General features: G+C 49.3%; 1 protein-coding gene across 8 annotated transcripts in view; it reads left to right on the top strand.

Annotated features, from left to right (window-relative positions):
• NTM (neurotrimin) overlaps window positions 1-14,472 on the top strand; it is a 964,639-nt gene that overhangs the window by 542,940 nt on the left and 407,227 nt on the right. For 5 of the 8 annotated variants that reach the window (XM_024987209.2, XM_005226852.5, XM_024987210.2 and 2 more), the window contains exon 2: window positions 3,539-3,623. In XM_024987209.2, coding sequence (XP_024842977.1) covers window positions 3,539-3,623 — 85 coding nt within the window. Of the gene's footprint in view, window positions 1-1,622; window positions 2,009-2,686; window positions 3,624-14,472 lie in introns of those variants that run through there. The other 3 variants (XM_005226856.5, XM_059882970.1, NM_001017949.2) reach the window with 3 other exon arrangements.

The raw sequence follows: 14,472 nt of genomic DNA, 5'->3' as shown, positions 1-14,472 counted from the left end.
TATCTCAGACCAAGAGCCCGCAGACTGGTATAAGCCGAACATCCTACAGAGCCTGTGAGAAGAGTTCTTTTTCTGCCTGGCTATAATAATGAAGCAGTGGCAGGCAAAATATATTAATAAACCATCTTCTACCTTAAATGGATTTCTAAGTATTTTACCGTAGAGTTAATCATGTCTGTAGGCCCCTCGGGAAGGCTGGCTGTTGTCATTACACACATTCCGAGATGCAAAAACTAATGCTCATTTGTACCTACCTGGGAATTAGATGCAAGAGCCAGGATGAGAATTTATCATGAAAGGAGTCATGCCTGCCATTCTCAAGTCTGGAGGAAAATGACTCCAAACCCCAGAAAGAGTCCCTCTCCCTTCTCCACTGCTGTGCTTGTTTCTACTTGAGGTGCTAAGACCTGTTTACCAAGAGGAATTGGAGGGGTGGTTACAGTGGTGGTGGATGGTCAGAGGTAACTCCTTAGCCCTACGGGAGAATCCCAAATTCAGCAGACTGAGGTCAGCAATCATGATCTCACACCTAACGTCTGCTATCATATAACATTTGAGCTCGGGGAAATCATGTGATTTCCTATTTCCCCGAGATTTCCCACTGCAAATATCGAGACAAAATAGGGTCTGGCAACAATGGACTGGTGCTGAAATCGGTTAATTCTCTTCTTCTTTCAAAAACATAAACAAAATCTCCTGCTCCCCATAGACATCATTTTTGGTTTTCCTGAGAGCAAAGTCATCCTTTGTGGTCACAAGTTGACAATTGATTTTTCTTTTTTTGGTGTTATATATCAAATGGCCCCACCAGCTAAAAGTAGCAGATGGATTTCCCTGAGAATTTAATATTAGAAAAGTCAGTGGAGGAAACGAGGGGGAAATGGGCCTAACGATGGATTAAGTTTGATCTTCAGTGTGAGTTGCTCAACTTTACCTGGTAGTACATTTTCTGGGGGCTTCCCAGGTGACTCAGTGGGTGAAGAATCCATCTGCAATGTAGCAGACCCGGGGTCCATCCCTGGGTTGGGAAGATCCCCTACAGGAGGGCATGACCAACCCACTCCAGTGTTCTAGCCTGGGGAATCCTGTGGACAGAGGGACCTGGATGGCTACAGTCCATGGGGTTGCAAAGAGTCAGACATGACTGAAGCGACTGAGCATGCACACATGCACACTTTCTGATTACCTGTTAAAAGAGGAAGCCATACTTTCTCAGTCTTTCTTTGTTACCTTGCTTGGCTTCCACATCTGCACACCCACCTCCATCCCTTCCAACCCAGGGCAGTTGTGGGCACGGGGTATGAGGAGTGAAATGCTTGTGCATCATTCACACACGTGTTATCTACACGTACCTGGGATGATTGGTTGAAAGATACACGGACTTTATGGCACCAGGACCCTTACATGACAGTGACTTAGTTGGAATAATTCAGTTTCTTTTTGGTGGTGGCTGGATGACTCTGGGAAGAACACATTTTTTGTTGTTATTGTTGCTTTTTAACAGTTGTTAAAAAAAAAGCCTCCTGGTTGGATTTGGGAGAAAGTCCAGGGGAAAAACAAAGCCACACTGCCTCTTCTCTTTCCCCAGGGAGAATCTGGGTCAGTGCAGGGAGCTCAGACAGGAGTCCCCAAGCAGAGAATCATGTTGGTGTTAGCATGCAGGGTGGGCTGTGTGCAGCTCGGGGCTCCCCCCTTGCTCAGGAGCCTGGCCCAGGAGAGAAGGAGCCACATTCCATCAGAGCTGAAGTAAGAGGAAACATACAAAGGTGGGCACACAGCAGCCAGAGAGGAGAAGTGACAGGAACTGAGGCCAGTGCAGCTTCCCCCTGAGTTTCAAGAATTTGAGAAACACACCTCTTAAGATGAAACCGGCTCTGCAAGAGTGTGAAGCCCTGGGCACTTGGGAATCTTCGGTATCAGTAATGCCAGGGGCTCACACTCATTCATCTGAAATGAGCACTCTGCAGGGCCAGCATCTTTTCATGTCGACAGAACAAGAATAGAGAATGTAAGTCAGTGTCGGAACTTGACCAACATTTTGATGTGGTTTTGCCAGATTCGCACGCTAAGAGGCTTCTGTGATTTTGCAGTGGTTTTATACATGGAAGATCTCTATTTAGAATGATGTTTGAAGGAGCTTTTGGCGGGGGGGGGGGGGGCGGCTGTTGGGGGGGGTGGGCGTTGACTATTGAATAATAAATGGAATTATTCTAGAACATCCTCCCAACACTTTAAATTTACTCTAAACGCTAATGAATTAATCTGATAATTTTAAACGTGCACACGTGCATGCTTCAGGGTTTTCCTTTCCTAGTTAATTAGTTTGTGACCCTTATTAAGATGTCTCGGGCTTATTAAGACCGCTTGGTAACTTTGCCTTTCTTCTTAATTTGGAAATGACAGCTCCTCAAGGGGGGAAATGGTTAAATTCCTCGCCCGGGCTCGTGCACGGCCGCAGCGCGGCGCGGCGGGGGTTAAGGTGGGCGCCCGCGCCCCGCGCCCCGCGCCCGCCGCCCGCAGGGATGCGCGCGGTCCGCCCGCTTGCTCGGCGCCGGCACCGCGGAGAGCGGCGGTCAGTGATGGAGCTGCTGCCATGACAACCCCGGCGGTCGGGGCCCGCGCGCGTCGGGGCTGCTCCCGGGAGGCCGGCGGCGCGGAGGCCGGGGGCGGCCGCTGAGCTTGGCGTCCGCACGGCTCCGGGGCCGGCAGCGCCTCGCCTTGCCCAGCGAGCGAGCGAGCGAGCGAGCGAGCGAGCGAGCGAAGGGCCGCCGCTGCAGAGACCGCCCAGGCTAGACCGGCCGCATCGCGGCGGCTGCAGCGCGCATTTGGGCTCGGAGGAAGTTGACCGAGGCGGCTGCCGCAGCAACCCCCGTCCGGATCGCACGAAGCCCGGCGTAGCCTCCCTCTCCTGCTGGCTCACCCCTGCGCCTTCTGCGTGCTCCACTTTTAGGCTCTGCTATTGTTACAGACTTATCTGCTGGCCATCCTTCTTCCGAAACTTACAAAGAAAGTATTGGACCTGCCCTTGTTGGAACTGAGGAATTCAGATCATCTCTGGGTGGCCGGATCCAACCCACCCCTGTCCCCTTCTAGTACCAAAGTGCTTACTCCTCTCCCAAGTGCCATGCCTGAACTGTTAACGCAAGGAAGGGGCTCCTGAGACGTGCCCGCACCTTCGCACCTGTCTGGCGCTTCTCCTCTCGGCCACCTTCTCGGCCAAGCAGCACAGAGGCAGCCCCCTTTGGATGTCCTCCGTGGAAACCGCTTCTCCGAGGCTGGAGCGCTGAGGCTCGATTTGGGGAGGAACACCCGACTTGGAGGAGTCTGCGCGCTTTTTCTCCAGCCCGCGCCTCCGGGTCCCCGTGCTCGCTCCCCCACCCCACCCACTTCCTGTGCGCGCCTGGGGGGCGTGTGCCGAGCCGCCGCCGGAGTTCTGGGAAGTTGTGGCTGTCGAGGATGGGGGTCTGTGGGTCCCTGTTCCTGCCCTGGAAGTGCCTCGTGGTCGTGTCTCTCAGGCTGCTGTTCCTTGTACCCACAGGAGTGCCCGTGCGCAGCGGAGATGCCACCTTCCCCAAGGCGATGGACAACGTGACGGTCCGGCAGGGGGAGAGCGCCACCCTCAGGTAGGGAGCCGCCATCCCTCTCTGAATCGACAGTGATTTGTGGAGGGGACGTGGGGGGAGAGCGCTCGGGGTGCAGGTGCGTACCGTGAAGCTGCTGCAGGGAGGCTTCGCTGCTTCGCTGGGCTGCCCACTTCATGGCTGAGCTGGGTGTTCTGCCTGGAAAGGTGGTGGTCATGGGGAAACGTTCAGCGGTTCCAGAGATGAGCTGTTTCCCAAACCTGGCCTCCTTGGCTCAGGACTTGGTAAGCAGGAGGGGCGCTGGGCCAGGGGGTCTCTGATATGGAGGCCAGGGTCCTGAGCGCTGTCTGTTGCCTGAAGCTGGTGGTGTGGTGACTGGGGGCCTGGCTGGGGCTCAGCGTGAGCAGTCTTCTCTGAAGTTAATGAGTCCCAGAGGTCGGGTCTGGCTTCCTGTGAATGCCATCACTCTGCCCATGCCATGGGAAGTTGCCAGCCAGCTCCCATACTCTGGTCGAGCGGCTGTTTTGTCCTGGGTCTGACTGTCTGGGCTTTCTTGGGGCACCTTCGAGCCTCGAGGTGGTGACCAGAGGGACATGCTTTCTCTATCTGAACATGGCCCTGAGATCGAAGCCATGGACATGAGTCTGACTTCTCCTTGGAAAATATCACTTGCTCTCTCAGTGGTGCTGTCCTCCACAGCAGTGTGTGCAAAGCTCATCTACCCAACGGAAAGGGGATTTCATTGTTGAGTTGGGTCTTGATGGACTTCTGGGGTTCAGGCTGATAGGAGCTGGAGGAAGAAGAGAAGAAGAATCTTGGCTATGTTTTGTGTGAGGTAGGATGAGCCTGTCTCTCTTTCTACCCTGCCTCCTGAAATGCTAACTCCAATTTCCAGTGTCTACAAACCATACCACACACAGGAGGGCCACACAGAACGTCAGTGATTGTAAGCGGGGATCTTATGCTCTGGAATTTGATGAGAGTCCGCAGGAGGTAGAAGTTAAGAAGGTTCGTGGAAAGAATGATGTGCTTGCTTAAATAAAGTTTCCCAGACTGGGCCACCGCTGAGCTGACTGCACGGTAGTGTGGCAGTATTCCATTCTCTGTGCATGAAGATTCTTGGAGAGACAGCCTTGGTGCTGGTAGCCACTGTTTTACCCCTTCTGTGACTGTCCTTCTAAGGTTTATGGATGATGCATGAGGCAATACCCACAGGATAGAAAATGTTGAGGAAGGGGCATGGGTTACAAAGCTGACTTGTCAGGATGTTGCCGGAGGAGGGGTGAGATTTAAGGGCCTGTCGAAGCCTGTAGGCACCCATGCTCCTTTGTCTCTGGCAAGCTAACACCCATGCCCCCAAGGATTGCTAGGTTTTCTTTGGTTCTGGGATCCACCTCTTCCACGGAACCCTGAGTTAGGGATGATTTTGAGCAAAGGTTAAAGATTTGACTGCCTCATACCCGAAATAGCTGTGTGTCTGCTTTGTAAAGGATTTCGTGGACGCTTCAAATGTGTCCTGATCTCAGACTGTTTAGAAAGAAACACAAAAACAAGCCTCTGAAGCAATATAGTGAATGGCATGTAGTGTCCTCTGCATGTGCCCTTTGTCCCCCAACCTTTGGCTGCAAGGTGTAGCCCCCAGGAGATAAGACAGAGACAGTCGTACCGGAGAACACTGTAGACATGAATGGAATGGTACTTTCAAGAAGGTGGAAGGTAGTCAGCTCTGTAGACATTAGGAGATAAAGAAGCAAGACCAAGAGGTCTTGCAGTCAGTAGCTCCCATAGTATAGGAACAGTGAGGGGATATGGGTGGGCCGGGGTGTGGTCTTCGGCAGGCAGCCCCCAGGCTCAGGAGAATCAGGACCCCGCCAGCATATGCTCCACCCGGGGCCAGGCCTGGGTAGGAGCAGCTCCTCTTGAAAAATCGCATGATTGTGTACCTGCTGGCTTCTCTCTCTTTGTCTTCACTACCGTGCCTCTTGCTGGCTTTCTCTGGGCCTTTCTCTCCGTCTCTCTCTTGCTCTCACGTTTGTTTGCATTTTGACGTGTGTTTGGACTCACTGGTCTTGACTGGTTGTAGATGGAAGAAGTGGGATACTGTGGGGCTTCCACAGCCCAGCTCTGGCGCAGAGGCCCTCCTGGAGCTTCCCCTGACACTTAGGCAGCCCCTGGGGCCGACTGCCTTCCCATCACGCAGCAGAGAGACCCTCCCAGTGGAGGGAGCCCTCCGGGGCAGGGGTTAGAGGAACGGGGATCTGTCTGATGCCAGCCCACTGGCCGCGGGCCTGAGTGGGGATGTGAGCTGGGCCGCAGGGAACGGGGGTGCTCGAATCTCTGTAGGACGAGCTTGGTCCTCCGCACGCCCTCCCTCACTGGACGAGGAAGGGCCACCATGGTGGGGTGCACTTCCGTGGAGAAGCCCTTAAGCCCTCAGACATGGGCTTGGCCTCTTGTGATTCTCTGTGCAGAGAAGCAAGTAGGAAATATCAGAATGTATTTTGTTTGCACAGAAATTGCGAAATTTGCATGTAACCTGATTTCAGGTTGCAACACTGTAGTGGTTCAGGGCTCTGGGTTATTTCCCTTTGGGTTTTATTGTGTGTATGTTGGTCTCTTCTTTCTTTTGTCCTCCCTCCCTTTCCCTCCTTCCTTCTTTCCTCCCTTCCTTATTTCTTGATTCAACATGTCACCAAGCTACCCACCCCAGTCAGGCTGGCCCTGACCACCCCAGCCCTGCCAGGGGAGCCACCCTCCTCAAGTCACCGTGGGTGACCATGAGGTTTACGCTTGTAGTTTTCTCCTCAACCAGCAGAGGACTTTTTGCTCTAATTTCATATTATTCTGCTTTGTTCTCACCAGTTTCGTTTTTTTTTTTTTTTTTGAGGATCTTTTGCAGTCCCCAAAGAATGCATGCTTCAGCAGCAGATTCTAATGTGAGGGAACTTTTTAGGAGGTTTTATTTCCTCCAATTAGCTCTAATGATCCTTGTGGAAGAACCAGGAGACCTTTCACCTAGTATGGCATCCACAGTCTGAATAGAATTACAGACACTTTGCAGTCTCCCACTCCTTCTGCCCTCCTGCCAATAGTCTGTATGCATATTTTTACAAAAGAGTGATGTTTCATACAATAGACTGTGAAATAATAATAATAATATTAACCTAAGTTTCTTGGGTGCTCACTATGTCTGAAGGAGTACTCTAGGTGTTTTATATACTGTTTCACCTATCACCAAACTCATAACATAAACATTTAACCCTAATGCCACCCCTCTGATTGTAGGTGCCATGATCACCCCCATTTTACAGATGCTAAAACTGAGGCTTGGAGAGTTTATATCATTTGATTAAGGGTGCACAGCTAGGAGATTTGGAAGCCAGATTATGCAGCAGTAGTAATAATGTTAAATAGATGCATGCATGTCGCTTCAGTCATGTCCAACTCTCTGAACCATAGCCTGCCAGACTCTTCTGTCTGTGGGATTCTCCAGGCAAGAATACTGGAGTGGGTTGCCATTTCCTTCTCCAAAATAAATGCATAGTACTATCAGTTACTGGTCAGTTATTCGCAATGAATCCTCACAACAACTCTCTGAAATAGATCTAATAATCTATTACATCTCAAATTACAAGCCCGAAGTCTCCATTTTGGGCTTCCCAAGTGGCAGTGCTAGTTGTAAAGAATCCGCTAATACAGGAGATGTAAGAGACGTGTGTTCGATTCCTGAGTCAGGAAGGTCTCCTGGAGGTGGGCAAGGCAACCCACTCCAGTATTCTTGCCTGGAGAATTCCATGGACAGAGGAGCCTGGTCGGCTACAGTCCATGGGGCCACAAAGAGTCAGACGTGATTGAAGTGACTTTAGCACACACACATGCATCTCCGTTTTATAGATGAGGATGCTGAGACGCAGAGAGGGGAGTTTACCTAAGATCACACGTTAGTGAGTGGCCGAGTTAGTGGAATGCCGAGTCCTTGACTTTGCAGGACCAGCTTTCCCCAGCGCGTCCTATGCTCCCCTGATGACTCTTCTCAAGTGGTTGGTGTCTCCCCACTCATTTTCTCTCTTGCCCTGTCTTGCAGTGGCATTCATCTCCCTTTTCCCTCTCCTTGTGGTTGGGGGGCAGCGAGCTCTTGGAAGCAGGAGCGCCATGTGCCATGTTGTGTCCGGAGCGCCATGTGCCCCCAGATGTCCATTGAACAGATGAGATGGCTAAAAACAAAACAAAACAGAATATCACCCAGTCTCCATACAACTGTGGTCCAGCCAAGATGTGTGGAATGGTTCTTACTTGAAGGGCGTGAGCTGGATGTTGGGTGTGGAAAGGCTTGAGGCTGAAGCTTCTCACCCAGGCCCTTGGGTCCAACTCACAAGGCTGGGCTGTGGGCGCAGAGGTCGAAGAGGTCATCAATCGTGGAGGACGTTGTGTCCATTAATGGGTGGGTGGGTGGTCTGCCTGTGGTCAGAGAACAGTATCTTCCTCCCAGTGGACATGACTGTGCTGCTCTGATGGGATCAGGGGAGCCTGAGATATCAGCTGTGTGGCTCTCATTAATTAGACTATCACTAAATGTCACCATGTCACTTGACAACTTTGATGAATGCATGTCACGTTTTCATAGATTCCCCAAACGAGGCAACTGGTGAAGTCAGTTGTCTCCTTGGGTGAGATCTGGTAAGTGGGTATCAGAGCTGAACTATACTTTCTGTCCTGTCCCGAGACTCGAGGCTTTGCCACTGCGGGATGTTTTATTTAAAAGAAAAAAAGTGAGAAATTTACAAGACGGAAGTGGGGTTTCACATAACAGTTCCAGGGGATAGCAGAGAACAATGTGATTTCCATACTTGAGGAACCCCGAGGGGCCTCTTCCGCTGCAAGAAGTGCGTGTTACTCAGGTTTGGAAAGCCTTTAACATTTCATTCTCAAAGCTGGTGGGTCCTCTGTGAGTCTCTCCAACTACTACGTGGCCTCTTGAAACCAGAATTATGCCGCCTTCAGGTTTCCGTTCCTAGTTCCTAGTGCATGACTTGGACCAGGGTTTTTGCTAATAAAGCCTGGCTTGCCTCCCTCTCTGTGCTGTGCACACCCTGACCTTCTTTCTGTTTCTTGAACACAGAAAGATTACTCTTGCTAGAGAGCCTTCCCACGTGTGGCTCCCTTTGTGGTGATGCCCCTCTTTCAGCTCTTCCCACGGTGGTGGCTCTTCATCATTTTGGCCTCAGCTCAGATGGAATTCCCTCCCTCTAGCCTGACACCCAGATAAAAGTGATTCCCTAGCATTTCCACCAGGATTGGGCTGGCATGTCATCCTGGATTATTTTCAGAGCAGTTTTTCCATTCGTTTGTCTGGTTATGTGCTCGTGGGTTTGTCTTCCCCAAGCAGGTTGTAACTTACTTGAGGCTTGATGTCTTCTCTGTCTTTTCCTGTCTTATCCTGTGCAGTATCTGGGAGATGCTAGGTGCTCAGGATGTAGCTCTTGCATGAGTGGAGGAAGACACGTGGGTCTGAGATCACCATCTCCTCCTTGCCCTCTCTGCCCTCTGTCCTCAGTTGTCCAGAGTTGTCCTGGGCCTGAGTGTGTTCCTGGCTCAGTGTCATTTCTGTCTGGGTTGTGCTGTGTTGGGCATGAGGGTGCTCTTGAGGAGGGCACAGCTACACAGAAGTCATTGAACTGGTGTCCTTCTGTCCAGATCGCAGATGGTCTGTGTCAATTGTCTGCTATTTCATAACCGCGCCCATGACACATGCTATGTTTCTGCCAGGTCACTTTCCTGCCCAGTCCTTAAGCTTTTGAAGAGCTGCTGCTCTCTGAGGATGTACTCAGCCTTAGATAGATCTCAGGGAAATGAGCATTTTCAAGATAAAGAGGGGCACAGAGAGGCGCCTCTCTGCCCATCCTTCTTTCTGTCTGTTTGGAGTCTGCTGTCAGTGGGTGTCTGGTCGAGTAACTATTGATTCGATGCTTCTGAGTTAACTCCTGCAGAACAGCAATGCCACTTGGGAAGCGGGTGCTGCCCTGGCCCCTCCCAGGATGGACCTCTGTGCACTCACTTCGCCAGGCATCCTGCTGGGGGACCGAGGCTCAGAAGAGCCTGGACAGATGGGACTGTGGAGAGAGGCTCCTGGAAGCACACTCAGCCTGTTAAGGAGCCAAAAACTAAAATGGGAAAGCTGAAAACCCAGCCAAATGCTGGACAGAAGGAAAAGGACATGTGAGTTCATAGGAGAGCCCGAAGAAGGTGCAGAGTGACAGCCTGTTTCTCAGGGACTCCTCACCTATAAGATTAGGTGGTTTGCAGAAATGCTTCTCTTTTCTTTTGAGAAAGAATGGCAGAGACCAGGGGGTTCAGCCATCTAGTTTTCCAGATAGTGAGACTGGTGACATCAGCTCACACAAGGAGGCTTCCTGCAGAGTGAGGAGGAGCTGACCCCCAGCCCACACTGCGTCACACACTGGGAGCCCTTGCTTACCTGTGTGCCTGAGACAAGGTCAGCTTGTACTACTAAGTGCATAGGCCTCACGCCACCTGGGATGCCGCCGACGGACCTGGCCAGCGTTTACCACCAAGCTCTCTCCTAACTGCTTCTTCCCTCGGCCACTAAAGTCAGCATTCTTAGCCTGTATCAGCTCTGCCTGCGACTCTGTGGGACAATGTGTCAGGCAGGCGCTGAGCACCCTACCAGTAGAGACGTACTGAACACTCGGAGCTGCTCCATGAGCCAGAGCCAGTTATTATTCCAGTTTTACACATCAGGAAGGCAAAGGACGGGAAGGCAGAGAGAGCCGTTTCCCAGCCATTTCCACACGGTCAGATGGAGACAGGGGCTGGGACTTGGACAGGTTTTGTCTGTTTTCTAGGCTCCTTCTCTTTTTGTAACAAAGGACTTTCCTCATTCTGTTTCTTTTCTTCGTCGTTAGTTTCATCTCCTCCCAGAAACCAAGTGCATTTTTTGTTCTTCTTTGTCCTGGGCACAAGAACCCCCTTTTTGAAAGTGTTTTAGGAATTGGGTATGGGGGGCGTATACAGTTTGGTGTGGTCTGTGGCATGATGGAGTGTGTAAGGTTTGGTGTGGTCTGTGGCATGATGGAGTGTTTAAGGTTTGGTGTGGTCTGTGGCATGATGGAGTGTTTAAGGTTTGGTGTGGTCTCTGGCTTCATGGGAATGTGTAAGGTTTGGTGTGGTCTGTGGCGTGATGGAGTGTGTAAGGCTTGGTGTGATCTGTGGCATGATGGAGTGTGTAAGGGTATTGTCTGTGGCTTCATGGGAGTGTGTAAGGTTTGGTGTGGTCTGTGGCATGATGGAGTATGTTGGGTTTGGTGTGGTCTATGGCATGATGGAGTATGTTGGGTTTGGTGTGGTCTATGGCATGATGGACTGTGTAAGGGTGTGGTCTGTGGCTTCATGGGATTGTTTAAGGTTTGGTGTGGTCTGTGGCATGATGGAGTGTGTAAGGTTTGGTGTGGTCTGTGGCATGATGGAGTATGTTGGGTTTGATGCGGTCTATGGCATGATGGAGTATGTTGGGTTTGGTGTGGTCTATGGCATGATGGAGTGTGTAAGGGTATTGTCTGTGGCTTCATGGGATTGTGTAAGGTTTGGTGTGGTCAGTGGCATGATGGAGTATGTAGGGTTTGGTGTGGTCTGTGGCTTTATGGGAGTGTGTAAGGTTTGGTGTGGTCTGTGGCATGAGGGAGTGTGTAAGTTTTGGTGTGGTCTGTGGCATGATGGAGTGTGTAAGGGTTTGGTCTGTGGCATGATGGAGTGTGTAAGGTTTGGTGTAGTCTGTGGCATGATGGAGTGTGTAGGGTTTGGTGTGGTCTGTGGCATGATGGAGTGTGTAAGGGTATTGTCTGTGGCTTCATGGGATTATGTAGGGTTTGGTGTGGTCAGTGGCATGATGGAGTGTGTAGGGTTTGGTGTGGTCTATGGCATGATGAGTGTGTAAGGGTGTGGTCTATGGCTTCATGGGATTGTGTAAGCTTTGGTGTGGTCTATGGCATGATGGAATGTGTAAGGTTTCGTGTGGTCTGTGGCATCATGGGGTTGTGTAACGTTTGGTGTGACCTGGAGGCATAAGGAATGACCCAGCTGGCCTCTAGAGGTCCCTTCTCATCAGAGAATCATAAAATCTCCATAGATTGTTCAGAGTAAGAATTTTATTCCAGGTTCTTCCACCAGCCTTTTGCTTCAGATATTAGCAGTCTTGGGCTCCCTCACAGAGAGTTCACATTGAACACATTTCAATGGAAACATGAGTCTGTGAGGACTCCACAAGCCAGTCTGTCTGGCTGCCCAGGCATTGGAGGTGAATAGGTAAGAGCTCAACCTATTAATGCCCTTCTTCGTTGTATTAGAAATAGGGCCATTGGCGTCTCTCCTGGGGAAACTTGAAAAAATTTTAAGTAATATGAACATCATATTTCTTTAAGTTCAGAGTCTCCACTGAAGGGTAAAATGTAACGTTATTCTTGCATTCTTTGAGATTATTTTGCTTCTTCAGGAGCAGGTTGATAGAATCCTGCTATAATCAATCAATAATACCATTAACATCTTTTAAATGATCAAGTGATAATATTTTTAGGAAAGGAAGAATTAGTTGGGGTTAAGATGCAAGTTCAAGTCACAGGTGGGAACCAAAGGCAGGGAGGAGACAGTAGGGGTGTTTAAAGGGAATGCAATTGAAGGAGAAAAAGCTCTTCACAAGACAAGATCTTTCTAATTCATATTCCTGCAGGAGTGGTGTGCCAGAGAGAAAATGGCCTGGGAGACAGGATTCTGCTAAGTCTGACTTTCTCTGTGTCATCTTGGGCTGTTTTTACAAATTCTTCTGTATAAGGAAGATAGCCACTTCCTACCTCAAAGGGTTGTTTTGGGTTAAAATGAAATAATGTATACAAAGTTTAGTCTAGAATTATAGCTCTCTTTCCGTGTGTGTGTGTGTGTGTGTGTGTGTGTGTGTGTGTGTATAAGCATATAAGTATATGAATGTATGCATATACATAATAGTAACACATGTCGCAATTTTCATTAAAACCTATTGCAGTTTAAACACTGCCCACACTTTGGTGGATGAACTACAACTGGCTTCTGGAAGATCTATGAGGAGAAGAATGCCTCTTCATCCAGCTCATACTTCTCTGGATGTTTCTCCTACAAATCTGCTTAGATCCTAGGAATCTTCTGTTCACTTTCTTGAGCTATTTTATATCAGAGATGGAGTGAGGAGAAAGGTCTTTATTTTTCATCACAGATTCTTGGATAGCAAGTTATGACAGTTCATGGCTCTCAAGATGAATTTCCTACCAAAAACAGAAAATTATGCTAAAGGATCTTTGGAGCCCAGTTCAGTTCAGTTGCTCATTCGTGTCTGACTCTGCAACCCCATGGACTGCAGCACACCTGGCCTGCCTGCTGGTGCAGCACACCAGCACACCAACTCCTGGAGTTTACTCAGACTTATGGCCATTGAGTTGGTGATACCATCTAACCATCTCATCCTCTGTAATCCCCTTCTCCTGCCTTCAATCTTTCCCAGCATCAGGGTCTTTTCCAATGAGTCTGTTCTTCGCATCAGGTGGCCAAAGTATTGGAGTTTCAGCTTCAGCATCAGTCCTTCCAATGAATATTCAGGACTGATTTCCTTTAGGATGAACTGGTTGGATCTCCTTTCTGTCCAACCTACATGGCACAGGTTACCTGGCACAAATAGTGGGGTCAGGAGTTGATGTACAGATTTAGGATTTGTAGACCTTTTTACCATGGAAGACTGATTCTTCCATGACAGGTCCATTGGAGTCAGCTGGCAAAGCAGGGTAGGGATGACACTTAAGTGGGGCAGAGAGATTAAGCTCTTCCAGCTTTGAAGCCCTGAGATTGCATTTCCCCTCATCCTCACCTCTTCACTGAGAGGCCATCTCAGGACCCCCATATCAATGGTGAAAATATAAAAGGGTCTTTCTGCATTTGGTAGTTTTTCTCTGGTACAGTTCTGGGATAAGACTGGTGTGCCTGGCCTGAGAAATTGATCTTGAAAGTGTCAGTCACTTAGTTGTGTCTGACTCTTTGCGACCCCATAGACTGTAGCCTGCTAGGCTCCTTTGTCTATGGGATTTTCCAGGCAAGAACACTGGAGATGGTTGCCATTCACTTCTCCAGGGGATCTTCCCGACCCAGGGATCGAACCTGGGTCTCCTGCATTGCAGGCAGATTCTTTATTGCCTGAGCCACAGGGAAGCCCATAGAAATTGATGTTAGAACTAAAGGAACCATAGAAACCATCCTTCTCGCTGCAACTCTGTGCCACAGGGTTCAAAATAGTTTAAATTATAGATAGCAGTCTGAGTTGTTCATGATCTGTTTCTCCCAAATCTCACTGATTCATGTGGTTGAGTTATTTGGGTTGATTTGGGTGTATTTGGCCAACTTGCTGCCTTGTCAGTGTGAGATGTTTTGGCTTAGAAAGCTTTAGAGAGGTTAGATTTGTCTTGTACTATGTACATATGAATTAATCTTACCATCTTGCTGATGGATTTTTAAAAATAATAGAATTTTTAATGAAAGCAGCAGCAACCATGAGACTGATGGAAAATGACAAAACTGACATCAACCTTCAGATAAAGCTTTGTTGGCCCCACAGAGGAAAGTGAGATATGTTTGTGTGAAATAATTTCTTGATCTTCTCTGCCTTTCAAACAGGCTGTAATATAGTGGATGAGTGGAAAAGTGCTCTTGCCCTCAGAATAATCATCTCTGGACAAATTTACTTATCAGGAAAGCTCAATCCAAAACAATTCTAACTGGTCAGAACCCAGGAGGAAGAAAGTAAGAAAGAGATATATGCAAAATATTTTTAATTAGATTCAGCCGTCATACATGAAAACTGGAA

The sequence above is a fragment of the Bos taurus genome, chromosome 29, assembly GCF_002263795.3.
Source record: "Bos taurus isolate L1 Dominette 01449 registration number 42190680 breed Hereford chromosome 29, ARS-UCD2.0, whole genome shotgun sequence".
Lineage (NCBI taxonomy): Eukaryota > Metazoa > Chordata > Mammalia > Artiodactyla > Bovidae > Bos > Bos taurus.
Note: the sequence above shows the minus strand (reverse complement) of the source record. Positions and strands in the feature narration are given on the sequence as shown.